The sequence below is a fragment of the Carassius auratus genome, chromosome 27, assembly GCF_003368295.1.
Source record: "Carassius auratus strain Wakin chromosome 27, ASM336829v1, whole genome shotgun sequence".
NCBI classification, from domain to species: Eukaryota; Metazoa; Chordata; class Actinopteri; order Cypriniformes; family Cyprinidae; genus Carassius; species Carassius auratus.
In genome coordinates, this window is record NC_039269.1 from 22,343,099 (window position 1) to 22,364,268 (window position 21,170).

Consider the following 21,170-nt stretch of genomic DNA (forward strand, 5'->3'; position numbering starts at 1 on the left):
AGCTAGATAAACAGACTGACAGACTGTTTAGACCCACATTCTCTCATTCTCATTTTTTTAGACCGATTGATATACAAAAAGACTCATAATATAGACAGGCAGACAGGCTGTCTATCTAGGTAGTTAAACTGACGGACTGTCTCTCTAGATTGGCACACTATCTAGACAGACAGGTATCCATATTAATAGACAGACACACAGCCTACCTAGACAGACAGACAGACAGACATACTCTGTCTAGGTAGATAAGCAGACTGATTATCTTTTTTTTTTCTCCTAGAAATAAAGATATATAGACAACAGACAGACACATATGAATGCTGATAGACAGACTATCTAGACAGACAGATATACAGATAAACAGCCATGCTCTATGTAAGTAGATAGGCAGACAGACTTTTAATGCCTTCACATGCTATCGGCATTATCATAAATACAGAAATTGGACATAAATGGCCCCTCAGGTCATATTTACAACTGGGAAACTAAGATAATTTTGATACCAGAGTTTTTGAGTTGGGCAAGCCATAAATCTTAAACATTGAGGAAGAGAGAAACATCTGTAGTACTGTAAAGTTTTACCCCCAACCCCCCACCCCCTGCAACATCTACATTGCTTTCTTCTGAAGTTACAGTCATATATATTTATGTATATACTGTACATAACCATTTGATGATTTTTTGTACTTCAAACCCAGCCAAAATAGCATTTATTTGACTGAAATTAAGGAATCATAAGTCAGTTGGATATCTGGTGCAGTGAAAAGTGTATGTGTGTACCACTGTAACTACATCAAAACCTGTTGGAGATTGACTAAATATCTCCCATATATTTTAGCTTTAATTAGATCTCCTCAAAAACGGGCAAGAACGAACCCATAAGAGGGATGTCCACCATGATTCTTGTTCTTCCCGACAGCAAAGCACTTGAACCCGACAAACTTGTAATAGCAACTTCAGAAGTTGGAAGTAGGAAGTTTCTAAAAAACATGTGACGGCAGCTCCTCGCAGACTATGTAGGTAGATAGACAGACAAGAATATAGATATTTTCTGTGCATGAGGGGCTGTGAATTGTGTGTTGGTCCATGAGTGTGAGAGCCAGTGTGAGTGTGCTGGGGCAGTGGTTCTCAGGGAGGCACAGGTTTGTGTGAGAGCGGGATTAGACAGCCAGCTGTTGAGCAGATGGAATGTGTGCTATGTGGAGATGAGAATGATTGGGAATCCTGCAGCTCTTTCTCGCTCTTCCTCCCACACACCCTCCCTTCCTCACTAACCTGTTATTAGTTGCCTTTTCCGAAAAAATGTGTGTGATTCATTTAATTTTTAAAAATTGATCACCTGGAAATTGACTCTTTCCTATGGTGCCTGAAAACCAATATCTGTTTCCACATAATGCATTGTGTAAAAACAGAAAACCCCAAATATAGTTTGATTTCCAGGCAGTGTAGTCATCATGACTGTGTTCTGTTAGTATAGCTACAACCTCAGTAAGTTTATCCTAATGATCGTTTGGGTGACTAAGCCAATGCGCTGTCATTTTTCACATTTTTGTATGGATTCACAGCACAACTCTGGTCCTGGAGGCTGTGTGTGTAACAGCAGTCACTAATCAAGAATTTGCTGTTTAATCTCGCTCCACATGGGGGCAGAAGTGAGCGCATGCCTCTGCACAAAGATGAATGAGTCCACAAAAGAACTCTTTATTTTCAGGGTGAAGTGCATGAAAAAAATCCACAAGGCTTTAATCTAAAAGCAAACAAACAAAGCGGTCCCTCTAACAGAATTGGGGACTGTGAAACATGTTTATGTCTGACTGATCGGCCCTCCTGATAGCGGCTGCCTAGTTTCTCTATCTGCAACCTGTATTCAGGATGCTAGCTAGAGAATGTGAGCTGTTTTCAGGCCCTTGTAACAGTTCTACGGTTCTCTAGTGCTCACACACATTCACAAACGCAATCACAGACATGTGGGTGTAGTTACTGGCCTGACCGTTTGGCGTCTGCAGCTCTGTGGGTGTTCTTGGAGGCTTTTTTTCCGATAGTCTGCAAATTCAGTTTTGGATGTTTACCTAGCACCTCCTTATATACACACGCACGCTCTCATTCAATAGAGCTAAACACCCAAACACTCCACTCACACTGCAGCTCTAAACCACTGTCAGAATCTTTCCTGACATCCAGATAGAGGTTTCCATGTTGGTTTAAAAAGTGTTGTAGGGTCAAGTGTGAGCTCTCACATATGACTCATGTCATAACCTTTATAACCTCTGACCTTCAGGTTATTAACTATGTGAGCAGTTTTTAGCATGTTGCTATAGTATATGGTTGCTAGGTTATTATGGATGTTAGTTAGCAACAGTTCAAGGGTTGGCTGGTTAGCATTGCGTAGTTAGCATATATATATATATATATATATATATATATATATATATATATATATATATATATATATATATGTATATATATATATTGTTACCGGTGTTATTTGTTTAGTTTAGTTTTTCTTTTTTGTTTTGTTTTGTGTTGTATTGTTTGTTTCAGGTAGTGTGTTTTGTTTTGCTTTGTTTCTGACTTGTTTGTGTGTGTGTTTTGAGAGCAATAGTTGGTTCCTGAGGGTGTTTTTTGTTTTGTTTTTGTTTTGGTTGTGTTTGTGCGTTGAGAGCAGTCGTTTGTTTCTGAGTTTGTTTTTGTTTTTTGTTTTTGTTTTTGTTTGTGTGTTAAGAGCAGTGGCTTGTTTCTGAGTTTTTTTTTGTTGTTGTTTTGTTTTGTCTTGTTTTTTTGTTTGTTTTTGTTTTGTTTGTGTGTTGAGAGCAGTGGTTTGTTTCTGAGCATGTGCATTGGTTTGTTTCTGAGCATGTGCAGTGGGTTGTTTGTCATCTTGAAATGAAAAAACCCTATTGCTGAGTGCATTTGTTTAGAAAGGCAATAACACACCTCTCCTCAGTTGGCTTTGGTCAAATATTTTATTTTCCCATTTCTATTTCACTTTCTTCCCTTTCTGTCATTTTATATTCACTTACTCTTAGTCCATTTTTCACATTCCTAATTCTCACCCCCCAGCTCTCCCTTCTTTGACCTTAACCTATAATTGAAGGCAGAAACTCCTCTCCACCCCAGATATCCAGAGAGACACTAGAAAGAAGCTAATTAAATTATTCATATTATTATGCAGAATAAAGTAAGACGGCACTTCTTTTAAAATGAGAAATGTTTGTTTCTTTCTTCCTCTTCTATCATCTTCTCTTCCTCTGTTTATTTTCATTTATATATTGTGAAGCAGCAGTTATTCAGAATGTGGCAGGAGGGCGAGACTGAGAGGGAGCAGCTCGCCTCGACTCTACAGTTCCCTATGGAGATTGCATGCGTGAGAAACGGACGTAAAGCTTTTGAAAGTCGAGTGCTGAGCTTGGCAGGAGCACAACTGAAAGAGGCTCCCTCTGAGGCCCAGAGCGGAAGGAGAGGAGAGGATGGACACACAGGAAGTGAACCTAATGACTAGTTTGAGTGTGGAGGTGATGAACAGGTAGTCAGTACCCTGCAGAGATGACTTAAATGCTCTATGAAAACTGCATAATGAACCCATGTTCTTTCCTGTGTTGACATATTTCCTCTTAAAATACGAAGTTTTAAGAGGACTTCAACATTCTCCTCTTTTTATTTTTTATTTTTTTTTATTGAATTTAGTTACGGTATGTTACAGCCATGCACCATGATTTGCTACTTGCTTGTTAATTGCAGCTTGTATTGGGGACATTCTCATTCAGAAGACATTTGTTTGAACAAAAAACAGTGTAGTAAAGGATATGTTTGCTGTATTAATATATGGATGATCATAAAGCTAAAACACATGGACTAAAAGCAACAAAACACCTTTCTCGCATATAGACTGTGACTGTACAAAAATGACTCCATCTTCCATGCAAGAAGAAGGCGACCTCATATTTTTCCACATCTGCACAATTACTCATCACTTGTCAGTAATAACTCAATTTTACCCACTTACATGCACACACACATGTGCACAAAGCATTAGTGAGGTCTTGGGGAAGCCTGTGCCTACCTCCCGGGCCGGGGTCATGTCAAGGTGATTGTGTATGACATCACTGTTGCTGTGACTCATGAAGGCTCAGAGGCACTGTGAACTCCCAGTGTGCTCTCTACTCTAGAAATAAATACACACATCAATCATACTCATGCAGTGTATTTGGGTGGATGACAAATAATGTGTCTGTAAACCTGTCTGAATTTGTAATATATATATTAATATATATATATAATATAACTGACCTGATATTTTTGTTTATTTGTACATTTAAATACTGTCTTAGGCAAAGGAATATTTTCTCAAAGAAATGTATACAATATCTATTAATTCTGTCAGTTTTAAAAATTGGTAGCTCGTGCAAAAAAACAAAAAAAGGGTCTGTAAGTTTTTGTTTTTTTCAATCCTTATCCAGTAATCATAAACAACTGATTTACAATTACAGTTTACAATTTGCTCATGGAAAACCCCTAATTCAAAAGTGTTAGGACCCTAACTTATAAACGAACTCATAAAAAAGGCTCTTTAAAATGATTTTAGATGAAATAGTGACACTCTGCAGGGCTCCATCAGTGTTAACTGCCCATTTATACACATGCTTTTCTTTATGATTTAACTACTCATACTGACACTCTGGAAAAGGAAACTCAGAAGGGTGTGTGTGTGTGTGTGTGTGTGTATAACCACATGAGGCAGTAAAGTTTTAAAGGTATTCTGTCTGACTGTCTGTCGCTGATGATCTGGTAGCTTGTGATCTAAGTGATCTAATCCGGCCTTGGGAATGGGAACGTGAGGTTTTTTGAGCATTTTTTACATGTGTGGATTTCATCTTGGCATGAGAGTTGCATACGAGTTAAAGACATGATTCAATATTGAGATGTAGAAGCACAAGCTCCCGACTCCTCGTGTGTCCTCTGTGCCAGTGCTCATTCAGTGGGGTCTGCAGGCTCCTCTGCGCTTCTGGAAAGTTTTTCAATGCCTTGTGCAAACTTTTCAAACACATTGCTGTTTTCTCAGCAAATCTGTCTGTTTCATCTTCAGAGAAGTCCATGGCTTGGAAAATGTACAACTGGTTACAGGAATAGTTCACCTTAAAATGAGAAAGTTATTTGGGTTTAGAACAACTTGATGACACAAAAGTCTTTATTTTTGGGTGAACTTCCCTTTGAAGGCCCTTGTTCAGTTTCTAACTTACAACTGACCCCTGCTGATTCATAATGGAATAACACCCTTTTGTTTTTCTGTTCTTCTTTCTCTTCTCCGCTTTCTCTTGCCTACAGATCATGATTCAGAAGCAAAGAGAGTTCAGGATGTTCTCTCGGGAATGGAAAAACCACAGGTGGGTCTGGAATATGAGTTAAAAATCTTACAAGTGGAAAACACTAATAGTTAATGTTATCAGATAAACATGATGTCCTATTGGCCGAAGGAAAGTACAGGCAGCAGATGTAAGCGCACATAAAAACAACAAAAAGTGATTAATTTAATATGTCATAAGGAGGACATTTTGTAAAAGTCACAGTGGTCTTTTCAGATTTGTTTACAATTCCAAACTATTCCCTTTGCAGCCACATAGTGGCAGCATTTTGTTTTATTATATTTTAATGGTCCACTGTCAAGCAGTGGGTGACTGGGTGAACATTTCCATCAAAACAATGTTTTCTGGTTGATATGTTTTTCTCCATTCTTTTCCCATTTGTTCAATTAGCCTGCTGTTGTTTATTTCAGGAGTATCTGTGATAATCAATATATAAGTAATAATTAATATGTGACACTAGCCCATATTCATCAATCATCTTTTCTGTTTTGTTTTAAATTGCATGCATTTGTTTGTGTGTGATATTTGAATAGCGGTCTCATTTGTATTAATCCCACATGATTATAATATTAGTAACATTAAGGCAGCTTAGAAGAAAACCAGTGTGTTAATACTGCAAACAGGTAGTCTAGACAGACAGAGATTATATTTTTATTATGTTTAATGATTTAAAAATTAAATTCAGGCATCTGTATCCCTTTCTGGCAGTCTGTGTCTGAAAACTACATGCATTGTCCATGTTATACATTTGATCAATATTTGAGTACTTTCTACAATGCATTTTGTAAAAAAAAGAAAAGAAAAAGAAAGATATTGAGAAATTAATACATTTATTTAGCAAGTAAACTTTAAATTGAACAAAATTTTCAGTAAAAAAAGACTTTTACACTTTGACAAGAATTGAAGTAAATGTTTTTTTTGTTTTTAGTTTTCTATTTATTAAAGAATCTTGGCAAATGTATCCCAGTTTCCACAGCAGCACATCTGTTTGCAACATTGATGATAGTAAGAGTAGTTTGTTCAGCAGCAAATTAGCATATTAGAATGATCTCTGAAGGATCATGTGACTAGAAAAATGGCTGCTGAAAATTCAACTTTGCCATCACAAGAATAAATTACATTTGAAAATGTATAATATATAAAATAAGTAAAAAATAGGACTGTTTTGTTTTATTTCGATCAAATGAATGTCTAAGATACATCTTTCATACATTAAAAATTCACACGGACTCCAAACTTTTAAATGTTAGTGTTCTATATATATGTAAAAAAAAAATAAAAAAAAAATAGAAGCAGTTCCATTACTGGAAGAAAATTGTGATGTAAAATGCAAGACTACAGAAGGAATATACCATGATGGATGCAGGGTGGCTGAAAAATGTCTGTGGCTTAATGTGTCTCAAGATGAGGGATTCTGAAGGGCTGTGTGGGGCTGGAAGTAATGGACTTCAATTTGCCCTCATCCTCATCTCTGCAAAAGCCTGTAATGGAGCTGCCTTTCTGGTTCAGTTTCTTCATTTCAGCTGGTGTAGCTCTCCCACAAACCAGAAATTCTCTGAATACTACAGACTTGGGCCAGTTCCTTTATATATCTGATGTTCCAAACATCACAAGTTCTCTACCACTTCTATACAACAGTTCAGGATTGAGTCATGATCCAAAGATATAAAGCAAGATGATATTTATGACACAATTTGTAACTTTTGCAGAGGGCAGCAGGTGGCACTGTGACTAAACATGTTACCCTAAGGGCTTCTAAGGTCATATGCTACATTTCATTTGTGTGTCAAAGTTTTGGCAAGACACTCATGTGAACTTTATGGAGTCACAAGAAAAGAGTTTACATTAACCAAAAGTCCCTCAGCTTTTCAATTCAGTGAAAGTGTTAAAGTGACTCTCTGAGAAAGCTGGATCTGATGGCAGCCGTTTTTTGAGAACATATTGCTGTAGCTTCAGAATTGCCAGAGGCAATGCTAGCTGTGCACATCCGAGAGGCAACAACCATAGCTTATCTACGCACATACTTTCACCTGCAGGATAGATTGTGTTTGAGAGCTGTTTGGTTCTGGCGTTAGATTGCTTCTGCCTGACTGAAGCTAGTGTGAGACGTCTGCAGCTCATTCGTGTCAGCGTTATACCCTCATACACAGTGTTGCATTGAATTACCTGTTAACAGAGGAGTTATAGCCGCTCTGTCTCTTTCCATTTATACCTTCAGTTCTGTGTTTGACACACAAATAGTTGGCCTTGCAGAGGTATAAAGCTGTGCAGACTGTAGACTTTAAACTCAGATGTGAGTTAGCATTAGCTTGTGGTAACATGTCTATGGTTTAAAATGAAGAAAAACAACATAAATAATTAAAAATATAAAGTCATTTCTTACCTGACACGGTGGACATAGCTTTTTCTTGTTTAAAGATCGATATTACTTTGTAGGCTGCTACTTTTTTTCTGCAGGTCTTTAATCCTGGTAGGTTTAGCAAATGAATGGTTTTAGCTGTATGCTAACCTCATAATGAAATGACAGTCCCACAAACTCTCTTCAAAATGACTTGCTCCTTTTAATTTTTGTCTTAAATTGGGTTTGGCTGGTTTACTGGAGCTCTTTGCAGCAACATATGAAAGCTCCTTTTGAAAACATCGCTGAGTTTCTGAACCGTTTTTGAAATGTTGTTCACTTTTTGTTCTTCATTATGAATTGAGATACAAAATGGAATATTTAAAATGTTTTTAAAAAGTTAACGGTTAGTAATATTGTTTCAGATTCTTGATGCTATTTGTTCTGCGTTTATCAACAGGTTTTTAACATCCAGGCCCGGACAGCGCAACTGACCTGGGCTCCGCCAGCAGGCCTTCACAACAGAGACAGGCACAGTAACGGACACCCCTTAACCTGCAGCTACGAGGTCACGCTCTCAGACAAGGGTCGAAACGGGCAGTACCGCATCATCTATAGGTAAGATAGACCGGAGTCTAATCACAGAGGGAGCTGTGTAGTCTGCTCAGGATCCTTGAGAAGCCTTTATGTTCATATAAATTAGCAGTGTTCACCACAAGGGAGCAAGTTAGACAAGCATATATCATCCATCGACCAGAAAAAAAATCATCGGATGCAGCCTGTTCTCCCATCAGGACGTGTATGATTCAATATCCAGAGAGCAGACAGGAAAGATAATCAGACCCCTAACAGCCTGTCATCACCGCTTTGAAGCATGAGTCTCAAAGCATGACTCAAAGCTCAAAGCTTCAGACTTAAAATATGAGAGCAGTGGTGTTGGTGAAATCTTACTCTATTTTATATTATATTATATTACTGTTCAAAATATATATATATATATATATATATATATATATATATATATATATATATATATATATATATATATATATATATATACACACACACACACACACACACACACACACACACACACACATATATATATATATATATATATATACACATATACATATGCATATACACACACACACACACACACACATATATATATATATATATATATATATATATATATATATATATATATATATATATATATATATATATATAAATACTTTTATTAAGTAAATATGCTGTTCTTTTGTATTTTGTATGTATCAAATAACCTTGAACAAATGTTTTTTAAGTCATCGTAAAGTGATATTTTGAGTTCATGAATATATATCTGTTTATATGAGTATGTTGCTAAATCAAAATCACAGAAATCAGGACTTTAAACTGTATCCAAACATGTCAAGATTTGAAGTTTACAGTAAAGTTTACAAAAATAGCAGAGCAAACCTCATAAAAATATAAATGTATTCTTTAAAAAAAATTATTATTATTCTTAAATTTATTCTTAAAAAAAAAATACCCTTGTTAATACAGTTTCTAATTTGTTTTTGTGCACAAATCAGTTTTTCCTTCGCTGCACCTCTGTGGACAGTAATATGGTTTTAACTTGCATATTAAAATCATTTTCTGTTTCCATAGAGGCTTATGTAACAGAAATATTTCCAATTTAAATGGGACGCACTACTCGTGCTGCGTTTTTTAAAATGGTTTTGTGCTTCGCCTTTCAATTTGGCCTCTCGGTCGGGTAGCGCCGTTCCAGCCCGCTTCTGAGTGTTTTCCTTTCGTTGTTCTCCACACTCAAAAAGACACTGACAGCGCATAATCTAAAAGAATGGGGCAGTTCTGGAGTTGTACCTAAATGTCCTCTAACAAAATATAGTCACACTGCAATAAAAAATGGTCGCTGGAAACCTTTAAATCTATCAAGACAAAATCAGTCACAGTTTTTCCTTTGAGCAGTTGTGCTCAACAACATCTCTTATGAAAGCTTTGAACACCACGACTCTATTGCTGGCATCCATTAAGGTCAGTAACCTTCATGTATGTGTCTCCTTTCAGTGGAGAGGAGTTGGAATGCAATTTAAAAGATCTCAGACCAGCAACAGACTACCACGTAAGGTAAGTGTAGCTCTCAATTTTATTTCTGCCGTGAGGTTCGAGTAGCACAAACTGTTCCTGTGATTAGATCCCATTGTCACAGAAATTCATGTTATTCGGGTGATCCGTGTTCTCATTACAGTGATCCAATTTTCTGCAATCTTCTTTTTTATATAATCAAAGCTAATATTAAAGGAATATTAGTCATCGTTTTTAACTTCCATTTTTCTGTAATGACCTCAGCTCTACCTAAATGCCTCTCTAATGGTCTGCCTGTTACCTGTGATTAATTGAGTTGAAAGTGCTGTGCATCACAGAGCTGGAAAGGTCAAGATTAAATATGATGCATGTACCGTTTCTCAAAGAATCTTTCAAGCCCACATTTGATTTAATCTGTGCCACCGTGAATAGGCGCTGTTGGTCTCTTCTGTCATTGGGAGCTCTTGTTAGTGGAGAATCCAGTCCTATATGGCAGTTTGTCTGGATCCTCATTAAAACACAACGAAATTGTCGGCTTGGTTTTCAGTCGACCTTTGACTCCTGGCAGCAGTTGAACTTGGAGCTGAATATATGTTCTGATTAAGGGATGTTGGGAGACTCTTCATCTCTACAGTTAGATATGCCCCTGAACGCCCTGTTAGTCCCTAAGACTTATTATTTTTTGCTCTTTATAAATCTCAGCGACCTGTTGGGAAATGTCATGTGTGTTTAGATTAATTTTGTCCCACCTTTTCCAGCACCGGAATAAGCAATGAGTGTAGTGCTGCACTTTTAAGATTTGTTTTTTTTTTTTGTAGGCTCATCTTTTTTTTAAAGCAATTTCCTGGCATTGTAAAAGCAATGTGCACTTAATCAGAAAATGTATTGAACTTCTGATTGTAGTGCATTAAAGTATTGAACAAAGCCCAGCTGTGCTTTCCTTTCTGTAACTTAAATGCCGCTAGAAGTGGCAAGGTCCTGAGTTCGTTTCGTGATCAAAAGTATCCTGAATGCACTAGAAGTTTCTTCCTTAAGCAATTTTCTGTGTTTTTCTGCTATAAATGCAGTATAGGTGACTTTGAATAAACTATGCCACTAAATTGATGTGTTTGTCTTTCAAAGAGTGAATGCTGTGTGCAATTCTGTGAAGGGTTCATGCTCTGAGGTGGGGGCTTTCACCACCCACAGCAGTACCCCAGACTGCCCGCTGCCCCCTAAGCTGTCCCACCGCACAAAGAGCACGCTCACCCTGCAGTGGAAGGTGAGAGCACTGTTTGTCACGCACTAGTATGGAACTTAAAGCCATAGCCAGATAGTTTCCCGTGCATCAGGTATCAATTCTTCACTCAAAGTACATTTGAGCTTAAAGTTTTATTGCCAGTAAGAACTTTTTGCAGGTCTAATGAGCTGGTAGATATGAAGGAGATGTCCCATTCTTCTCACTAAAGTATTAAAGAGATCAAGAGAGTTCATCCAAAAATGAAAATTGTCATCATTTACTGACCCTCACGTTTTTCTTCAACCCTATGTAACTTTCTTTCTTCTGTGGAACATAAAAGGGGGAGAAAAAAAAAAGATGCCACCCTTTTCTATACAGTGACCTTTTAATGATGACCAGGGGTCACAAAAAATAAAGAAAGTGTACATGACAAAATTTTAGCTTCTTATGCTCAGAAAGGCTGCACTTAATTTGATGGAAAATACAGTACTGTGAAATACTATTACAACTGTAACTGTTATGACTGCTTTGTGTTTTAATACATTTTAAAATGTAAAGTATTCTTGGGTTGGCAATGCTAAATTGTCAGCATCATTACTTCAGTCTTAAGTGTCACATTATACTTCAGAAATCATTCTAGTATGCAGATTTGGTGGTCAAGAAACATTTCTTCTTATTAATGTTGAATTAGAAAACAAGATGATCAATGTGGATGTGAGAATATATTATGTAGCACACAAGGCACACAACCTGTACGTTCTGCTTTCTCTTTGTGTGTTCAGCATAATAAAGAAATTCATAAGGGTTTTGGAATAACGTAAGTAATTGATTGAACTATACTTTTAAGTAGGGATTGCTCTTATTGAGATAGGGGTGTTCGATTCCAGGCTTTTCGACTCCATTTACTTTGAACCCAAACAGGGTTACACAAATCATTTCTGTTATTAAAACAACACACTTTCAGCATGACTGTCTAAATTGGGTAATGGCATTACCTTGAAATGAGTAGCCTTTTAGCATCATCATTCAGTCCATGCTTATGTAGTGCACTCAACTGTTATACACTATATATACCAGTATATATATTGGAAAAGTAAGCAATGTTAGATATGACTCCCTATCACTACTTTGAGATTTTCATGGTCCTGTACACAGACAGTGCTTCCTGTTACTTAACTCTTCAGGAAATAAGTTTTTCTTCCGAGTTTCTTCTTTTTGTGCAGTTCTAATTTGTTTCTTTTTATGTCTGTCCTCTCAGGCACCAGTCGATAATGGATCAAAAATCACCAGTTACCTTTTAGAGTGGGATGAGGTATTGTGTTTTATTTTAATTTTTTTGGTTAACAAGAAAGACTTTATAAAGTTTTTCATTATTATTATTTGAGTTCTTTTCACATTTTTAGTAAAAGGGGCTTCTGAATGAACCGCATTTCAACATTTTGAGCACTAATGATGTCTTTCTGACATCAGTGCTCTTCACATTCACTCTATTTAAAGATTCATATCTGAGTGATGTCTCCGCATCCTTCACAGACCACAGCACACTGTTGCCCACTCATACATTTCTCACTCCAGCCATCATTACAGAAGCTGAATGGCTTCAGTGATTTTATGCAGTGTAGTGACTGAAATGTATGTGTTAATCATCTGCTTCATCTATTAGGGCAAAAAGAACAACGTTTTCAGAGAATGTTACTTCGGAAGCCAAAGGCACTACAAACTCACTCATCTGTGTCCAGCCATGGCCTACACGTTTCGAGTGGCGGCACGCAGCGACATAGGAATGAGGTATCACTGCAGAATTGCATGCATAAGCATTTTCTAGGTTTACACAAAGTATTTAAATACACTGAAACACAAAAAAATTTGTGTTACATACTAGTATAGGATGGGCTGTGTGCAAATTGTTTGACCAACTATGTTAGGAGGTAATATGAGGTTAATAAGGCTCTTTCTATGGGTTGCTGTACAGGATGCATATTATTAAATCCAGTGTGTGACAGAACAATGCCACTATACCTCTGTAATCTCATCGTGTCACCATCACTCAAGTCTTAATGGAGGAAGAAAGCTATAAAGTCACCTTGATTCAGGAGAACAGACGGCCATTGAAGTGCTCCGTCTTTTCTTTGTCTCTCGCTCTCTTCTACTTATTATATACACACACATATATATATATATATATATATATATATATATATATATATATATATATATATATATATATATATATATATATATATATTTAAATAAAATTAAATTCAAATTAAATTTGTTTAAAATTAAATTTATGCATTTAGCAGACGCTTTTATCCAAAGCGACTTACAGTGCATTTAAGCTATCAACTTTTACATATCATGTAAATATATCATATATATATATATATATATATATATATATATATATATATATATATATATATATATATATATATATATATAAATGCCAGAATAATATATATTGATATAATTTAATATTATTTTATATTATTATTTTATATTTAGATTATATATATATAAAAAGAAACAACTTATTAATTGGGAAAGCCAATTGATCCTCATACCAATCTACAGAATAACTAGAGAATATATCTGTACTGTATGTTTGGTCTAGTGGACGGAAATGAAGTTATTGAGGGAAGATGGTCATCGCTCTGAATGCAGCGCCATCCCTCGTCTGCTCCTTCTCCTGACATTAATACCAGAGACACATTCAGAGAGTCAAGCAATACGCTGAAATATAAGACTCCACCTCCAGCAAACCACCTTTTGCCCAGTCTGAAGAGGACGTTTTTTATTACTTCCTTAACTGAGAGAAGCTCATTTAATATCTCCTGTTCCCCAGTGGCAGTTATAGACACTCTCCCACACACAGTAAATACTGAGGGCTCTTGTAAACTTGTCACAGCCAGTTAATTGGAAGAAACTAGATTTAAAGCCGCTATTGAGTGGAGAGGAAAACTATTCAAATTCCTTAAATCAGCCTGGAAGTTATTCATATTGGAGCGGTGTTTAAAAATAAACTCAATTCAAGTGTCTGACCTGAGAGGGATGCAAATGAATACGCTTCTTCTGCAAAGTTTATGCAAAACTCATTTATACTTTCTTTCTGACGGATAACTGAAAAACGAGTTTCATGGCTTCTTGTGTGTATTGTATGCCTATACTAATGCAGTTCTGAATGTTTTCTCTCTTTTTTTGTTTGTCAGTGGCTTTAGTCCTGAGGTGGTCTTCTACACAACTGGAAGTCTGCCCCACCTGCCCCACGCTCCTCGGCTGGTGCGTGCCGGCATCACATGGATCACGCTGGAGTGGAGCCGCCCAGATGGCTGCACCGCAGAGGAACCCGTCACATACACGCTGGAGATCCAGGAGGAGCACATTGTATGTCATTTTGATGACAGCGTCATCAGTTATAACATGAAAACAACATACTACAATTCAGCATGCTTGAAACCAATGAAGTTTTGAATTTAAAAACTGGTCATTAATTAGGATGGAGATCATTTTTAAAGAAATACTTGAATCAAATAACTTTCACAACATTTGACTCAAATTAGTGTTTGAACATCTGCACTGTTCCACCAAGACAACAAATAGACAGATGTCTTTTTGTCATTGTAGTTGATGTACAGTAAATGCAATGCTCTTGAGAATTACTGTACACCAGTGTAATAAAAAATGTACAGATGTCATTAAGAAAATAGTCATAGTTTGGTTTAGTATATAGTTGCTGTAGAACCAGTTATTGATGGGTTACTCCCTTTTAAAAAATCATAACGTTGAACTTTAATCAGAATGATATATTCCTTAACATTCCAAGTGCAATTTTCTGTAATGTTAATGGCGATGTAAGGTCACTAAGAGGCAGTTTTATGGTCATTTTCTGCAGGCAACAGAGTTTCACCCAAAGTACACTGGAGAAAACTTGACATGTACTGTAGAGGGCCTGAAAAGAAGCACTCAATATAAATTCAGGGTGAGTGAATTCATTTTTTCATCTTATACTGTAGCTTAGTATATCACAAATATCACAATATTGTGCACTCCTAGCTATAATCATAATACATATCATTTAAAGAGTCCCTTAGTTGTACTGAGGGGCAAATGTAGATTACAACATCATTTGGAACTTTGGAGATTAGCAATTAAGACAAGCAAAGAACAAAGGTTACAAACAGGCCTATTGTGAGATCACTTTGTATCCAAAATGTGGACGTACATAAAACATCAAATTTGGAGACTTTAGAGTTGCCAGAAAACCTGGTTTGGAAATAAAAGACAAAATACTTCAAATTGATCCCGTGGGGTGTATGTTAACTTATTATGTTTACTGCTTGCTGGTGTGGTATGATCTTTGAGGTGGTACAGTAGATGGATTGACACAAAAAGAAGCCACAAAAACACATTAAAGGGGGGGTGAAATGCTCGTTTTCACTCAATATCCTGTTAATCTTGAGTACATATAGAGTAGTACTGCATCCTTCATAAATCCAAAAAGTCTTTAGTTTTATTATATTCATAAGAGAAAGATAGTCTGTACCGATTTTTCCCGGAAAAACACGACCGACTGGAGGCGTGACGTGTGGGCGGAGCTAAAGAATCACGAGCGCCAGTAGGCTTTTGCGTTGAGAGCGTTTGGAAGCTGTGACATTACCTTGAGGAAAAAACCATCATCCAAAACAAACCATGGCTTACAGTCAGATTCAGCCGTTTATTTATGATCCAGAATCAGATCCAGATGCTGAAACTGAACGAAAGCAGCAGCAGCAACGACTCGGGGCTCGAACCCGGGTCTCTGGCATGGGAGGCGGACGCACTAACAAGGAGGCAGAGATATTTGAAGCAGTTTTACTCACCGCCTGCGGTTCCAACACACGATCGTGACCCTTTTTCGTTGGGATTGCATCATCCTTAAGAAATAAACGATACGCAAATCTGTCGTCAAACTGGGCCTTGTGAACAAGCATCTTTGAAATGCAGGGAACAAACAAAAACACTTGCACAACTCTGTTGATGCTCTGTAAAAATGAACTCCATCCACTGGTCCCTTAATGCTGTTTTTTTTTGGTAATCTGTGCAGGGTTGTCTTGCCCTGGCAACCAAAAACACACTTCTTTTGTGACTTTTCACGACGCTCTCGCTCTGATCAGTGAAATGTCTGTGCTCTCAGTGCTGTGCTCTACGGGAGCGCGCGCTCTTCCGGCAGAAGAGCCCTTAGGACCCATATAAGGAAATTCCGCTCCATCTAACGTCACACAGAGCCATACTCGAAAAAAACTTTCCGAAACTTGTGACAAACCGGAAGGAGTATTTTGGGAACAAAAATACTCCTTCAAACGTACAACTTAATTTTTGAAACTTTGTCCATGTTTAGCATGGGAATCCAACTCTTTAACAGTGTAAAAAACTCAGTATGCATGAAATAGCATTTCACCCCCCCTTTAAAGAGATCTTAAAGAGATAGTTCACCCCAAATTTTAAATTCTGTCATTAATTATTCACCCTCATGTCGTTCCAAACCTGTAGATGACCCCTGTAGATATCCAAAGATGAACAGGGGTCTTTCAGGTTTAAAATGACACAAGGAAAGGTAATTAATGACAGAATGTTCATTTTTGGGTTAGCTGTCCCTTTAAAACTCACATTTCACACATTTGCAAATGTATTGTTATTGACACACTCAAAAATATCAAAGAGGCACATTTGTCTGTTTTGAAGAGAATAATGCTTTCTGTAAAGTGCTGGTCAGATATGAATTGCCAAGTCGTAGTGACCTAATGTTTTGGTCAAGCTTAGTGTGCTAATTATTAGCCAGAAGATTGCAGCGTTTAACACCTGCTTTTCAAAGGCACACAGTGCTTTGTTTACCTGTGTGGATTAGTAACTGTATGTGCAGGAAACGTGTTTGTGTTACTGGGACATCTGACAAATTAAGCGTAGAGTCATACATTGTTAATTACAGTGGCAACAAACTACTTTAACCTCTCTCTTTGCTCCACTGACTCATGCTACAGTTGTTTTTTTATTATCATCACTGATATTTTCTTCTGTCACATTTATATAGTGAACTCTCCTATCCAATTATGAGTGAACCGCAGCCCACGTCAAGTGCTGCTGTAATGCAGTGAGTGGGTCTGGCTTATGTGCTTTCATAACTAACAGTAATTCCTCCGAATGGTACACACACCTCTTGGTTTTTTTGCATATTTTATGGCATGTGCAAATAATTGGAGTGTGTAAAAGTGTCATGTCATTACAGCTGCATTTGTGGCAGATTGTTTGCATACAGATGCTCTTTATTAGGCTGTGTGTAATGGTTTCTTTTTTTGTTATAATCCTACATTTTATATGCATGAAGATGAGTTCAAGCTGTCAGATTTATGCATCATAAATTTCTCTTATTTCCCACTCTTTGACATTTGTATATCTTACGTTTTTAATTATTTATTTAGCTACTTTATTCATATAGCTAAGGTAAATTGTAAAACAAATTTTATTTCAGCATAAAAATTAGGAATGGACAGAAATACCCAAGCACTTGATCATGAAAACACAATTATTATATTACTAGTAATTTTATTTCAATTTATTTAATTCAAATAAAATTTTAATTGCAAAACATTTCAAACCAACCAAAATAGAGTGACCGAATGAAATTGGCTTAATTTAGGAATTGTTATAAGTGTTTTTAACCATATTTCAAATATACCATATAAACCATATTTTCAACAGATAGATAGATTTGCAATGGATCGATTTAGGGTGTGGCCATACATCGTCTTTTTCCTGGACATGTCCTGATTGGAATTTCTAAATTGTTTTCCTATTGTCATGATCTTTGCAGTCCTCATACGTTATATGTACGTGAATTTGCATCACTTTGACAATATTCTGTAGATCCCAACTTCTTGCACCTGACCATTCTGGGATCAAGAGTATGTGTGGTCACCATATGAATTAATGATTATTAATGAACTAATGATATCTCCCAAACATGCAATTCAACAAGAGCCAAAAGAGCTAGTGGTGCTTTCTCTTACGAAGTTCACCTGATGGACAAGAGAGGCAAAAAATCATTGATGCACAGAATCAAGCCTGTTTTGGGTTTAACCATTCTTGTTTTTGTGTCTTGCAGCTCATAGCCTCTAACCTGGAAGGCAGGAGCAGTCCCAGTGAGGTGCTGGTGTGTAAAACCAGTCCAGACAAACCTGGACCCCCCTCCAGACCCTGCATCAAGGGCCCCATCAGACCCTACAGCTTCAGTGTCAAATGGGGTATGGCTTTTTGTGCAGCTGAAATGTTCAGCTTGAGTTGTTGCATTTGCTGAATTGGTTTCTGGCTGTGAGGGGAAATTGGAAAACTCGTTTATGTTTGGGAGCAAATGCAATCTGTTTTGCATTTGAGCTTGACCTTTTGAATCTGGGAAATTGAGAAGAAATATGTGAATCTAATATTAATATTCGTATTTACAAACCTAAATAAAAAGTAATGTCCTTTAGTCCTGGTCTCTATCTGACTCATGTGTGCGTCACGATAAACCTCATCTCGAGGTCTTCTTTTGTGATGCACTGCTTGGCCACTTTCCAATTCAGTTCCTTGGTTGCAAAAGCAAGTAGGATGAGGTCTGCGGTTGAATTGTGTTCTCAGTGTGATAATTCCCCTCTTTATTTCCCCATAGTAATGAACCAAACAGTTGATTTCTGACAGCTGCAATAAACTTCAAGTGGCAAATGTCTCAAATTTAGTTTAGTCATTGCAAAGGGATACAACAGTTGTCAGGTCTAAATACCTCAATGGTCATATCATGGGTAATCAGATTTCCCTTCATCTTTTGAAATGAGTTTATCCATGCAAATAAAAAGATGCTGTAGGTTTCAGTGCTTACGGTTGGAAATAAATGCCTATTCAACCGTAAAAGAACAAATTCTAACATGTTTTTGGCACAAACAATACAACTAACTTCAGGAAGAAATTAAATGAAACGTGTGCTTCGACCCCTTTAATAGAGTTTTAATACGGCTTCATTTATTTTGTAAACTTAAATAACAGACAGTAGTTTAGCTGTTGTTCAAACACTTTTCACAGGAAGTATGTATATTAAACACATCTGTGTGTATATTTCTAATATCCTGTCTGTATCGTCACGCTACAGATCCTCCACAAGACAACGGAGGTTCGGAAATCTTGAAATACCTCTTAGAGATTTCAGAAGGAAATTCTGATGGTATGTATTAATATATTCAGCGGCGATATGTCACTTTGACACGCCATCCGTCTGCATGTTTAAGTATATTTTTGTCCTTGTTTAATTACATCTTAATTGTTTTTCGAAAGTATTTAGACATGCAGCTGGTCTTTTGTTTTTTTTTCTCCACACGAACCCTTTTGTAAGAACATTGTCCTCGCACTGTTACATCTGTCTTCTTTTCTTGCACACATACTCCATTAGTGCTGTCACAGCTTATATTTCTCTAAAAGGAATTTTATATTGAATAAAATACTCAAATACAATATACAGCTCTTATATGTTCATTGTTACTTTAGTGTTTTATCTGGTAATGATTTCATTAAGCTTTGGGAATAGTTGCATGGATAACAACAGAATGTGTCCAGCCGTTTGTCCTGTGATTGTTTAACTCTGTGGTGTCTTGTTTTCTGTAGCCAATCAGTGGGACATTGCTTATAGTGGGCCAGCCACAGAGTGTGTGTGTGAGGACTTGAAACCTGGCACACTGTACAGATTGCGCACCTGCAGCATCAGCACAGGCGGCCACAGCCAGGTAACAGCTTACATAACATCTGTCCAAATGTGATCCCAAAAGACAGGCACTGAGAAAGAAGAGAGAATTGTTTGCATACAAAAAAAATGGCTTTATAGTTGCAGGAATACGTATGGGAAATGTCATTCACAACAATTAAAAAAATTAAGTCTGTATAAATTACGCACAGAAAATGATTACTTTTACAGTGTTTATTGAACACCTCAAAAAAAAAAAAACATTCAAAGTGTTGTATGGATGAACTTCCCTTCAGCGGTAACCTCCATTAACCTTTTCTAAATGTTACTGTGGATCAGATCTGCACAAAGGTCAAGAGGAATTTTCACCTTTTTTTCAATTCAGCAATATCTTGAGGTGTCTAGTGGTAGTAATGAAAAAAAAAAAATCTAAGCATAGCAATGCTTGTGTGATATTTAAGCAGACTGTGTGTAGTGACTTATAAAGATTGAGATTAAGTTTCATGAACAATTTTGTAGAAATCCAGTCAAATATGCATCATAGAGTGTACACTTGGGTCAGTCATAAATATCATTTTATATAATATAAATTTTTTATATAATATAATCAATATATATATTGAATATAATTTTAGTTATATATATTATAGATTTTATTAGTGTAGTTCAAATTTATACTTGATTAAAAAAATATATGTGTGTATATATATATATATATATATATATATATATATATATATATATATATATATATATATATATATATATATATATATATATATGAAAGAATGCACTTATAATCACCAAGGCTGCATTTGTTTCATGAAGAATATTGTGAAATATATTTTCTTTTTAAAATAACTGCTTTTTAATATATTCTATAATATACTGTATAATATAATTTGTATTAAATTTGATGGTGAAGCTAAATTTTCAGCATCCATTCAGCCTCCTGACTTCATTGTCACATGATCCTTAAGAAATCATTCCTATATGCTGATTTGCTGCTCTAAATTCTTTTTTTAATATGATCAATGTTAGAAGTGGTTGTGCTGCTTAATATTTTTGTGGAAAATAACAGCATTTATTTGAAATGGAAGTCCTTTGAATGTTGTTACTTCACTTTTGATCGCTTAAATATTTCCTTGCTGAATAAAAACATTAATTTCTTCCTAAAGTCCTCAATCTTTTGAACGGTAGTGCAAATCACATACTTATTCCTGCAGTTATATTTATAAATATATATTTGTTATGCTTGTGTCCCCGTAGTGCTCTGAGAGTCTGCCTGTGCGTACGCTATCTGTTGCTCCAGGACGTTGCCAGCCTCCCAGAATTGTGGGTAAAGCAAAACACAAAGAAGTGCACTTACAATGGGGTAAGATTTTCTGCACACAGTTTGTAAACCCACTACATAACTTA

At 36.4% G+C, this 21,170-nt stretch overlaps 1 protein-coding gene across 1 annotated transcript in view; it reads left to right on the plus strand.

The window, feature by feature from the left end:
* The window catches only part of fndc3ba (fibronectin type III domain containing 3Ba), a 136,124-nt gene that overhangs the window by 94,410 nt on the left and 20,544 nt on the right, over positions 1-21,170 (plus strand). The window contains exons 7-18 of the mRNA XM_026206684.1: positions 5,323-5,381; positions 8,159-8,316; positions 9,775-9,834; positions 10,915-11,053; positions 12,270-12,323; positions 12,675-12,799; positions 14,221-14,395; positions 14,904-14,990; positions 18,150-18,288; positions 19,167-19,238; positions 19,676-19,794; positions 21,021-21,126. Coding sequence (XP_026062469.1) covers positions 5,323-5,381; positions 8,159-8,316; positions 9,775-9,834; positions 10,915-11,053; positions 12,270-12,323; positions 12,675-12,799; positions 14,221-14,395; positions 14,904-14,990; positions 18,150-18,288; positions 19,167-19,238; positions 19,676-19,794; positions 21,021-21,126 — 1,293 coding nt within the window. The remainder of the gene's footprint in view (positions 1-5,322; positions 5,382-8,158; positions 8,317-9,774; positions 9,835-10,914; positions 11,054-12,269; positions 12,324-12,674; positions 12,800-14,220; positions 14,396-14,903; positions 14,991-18,149; positions 18,289-19,166; positions 19,239-19,675; positions 19,795-21,020; positions 21,127-21,170) is intronic.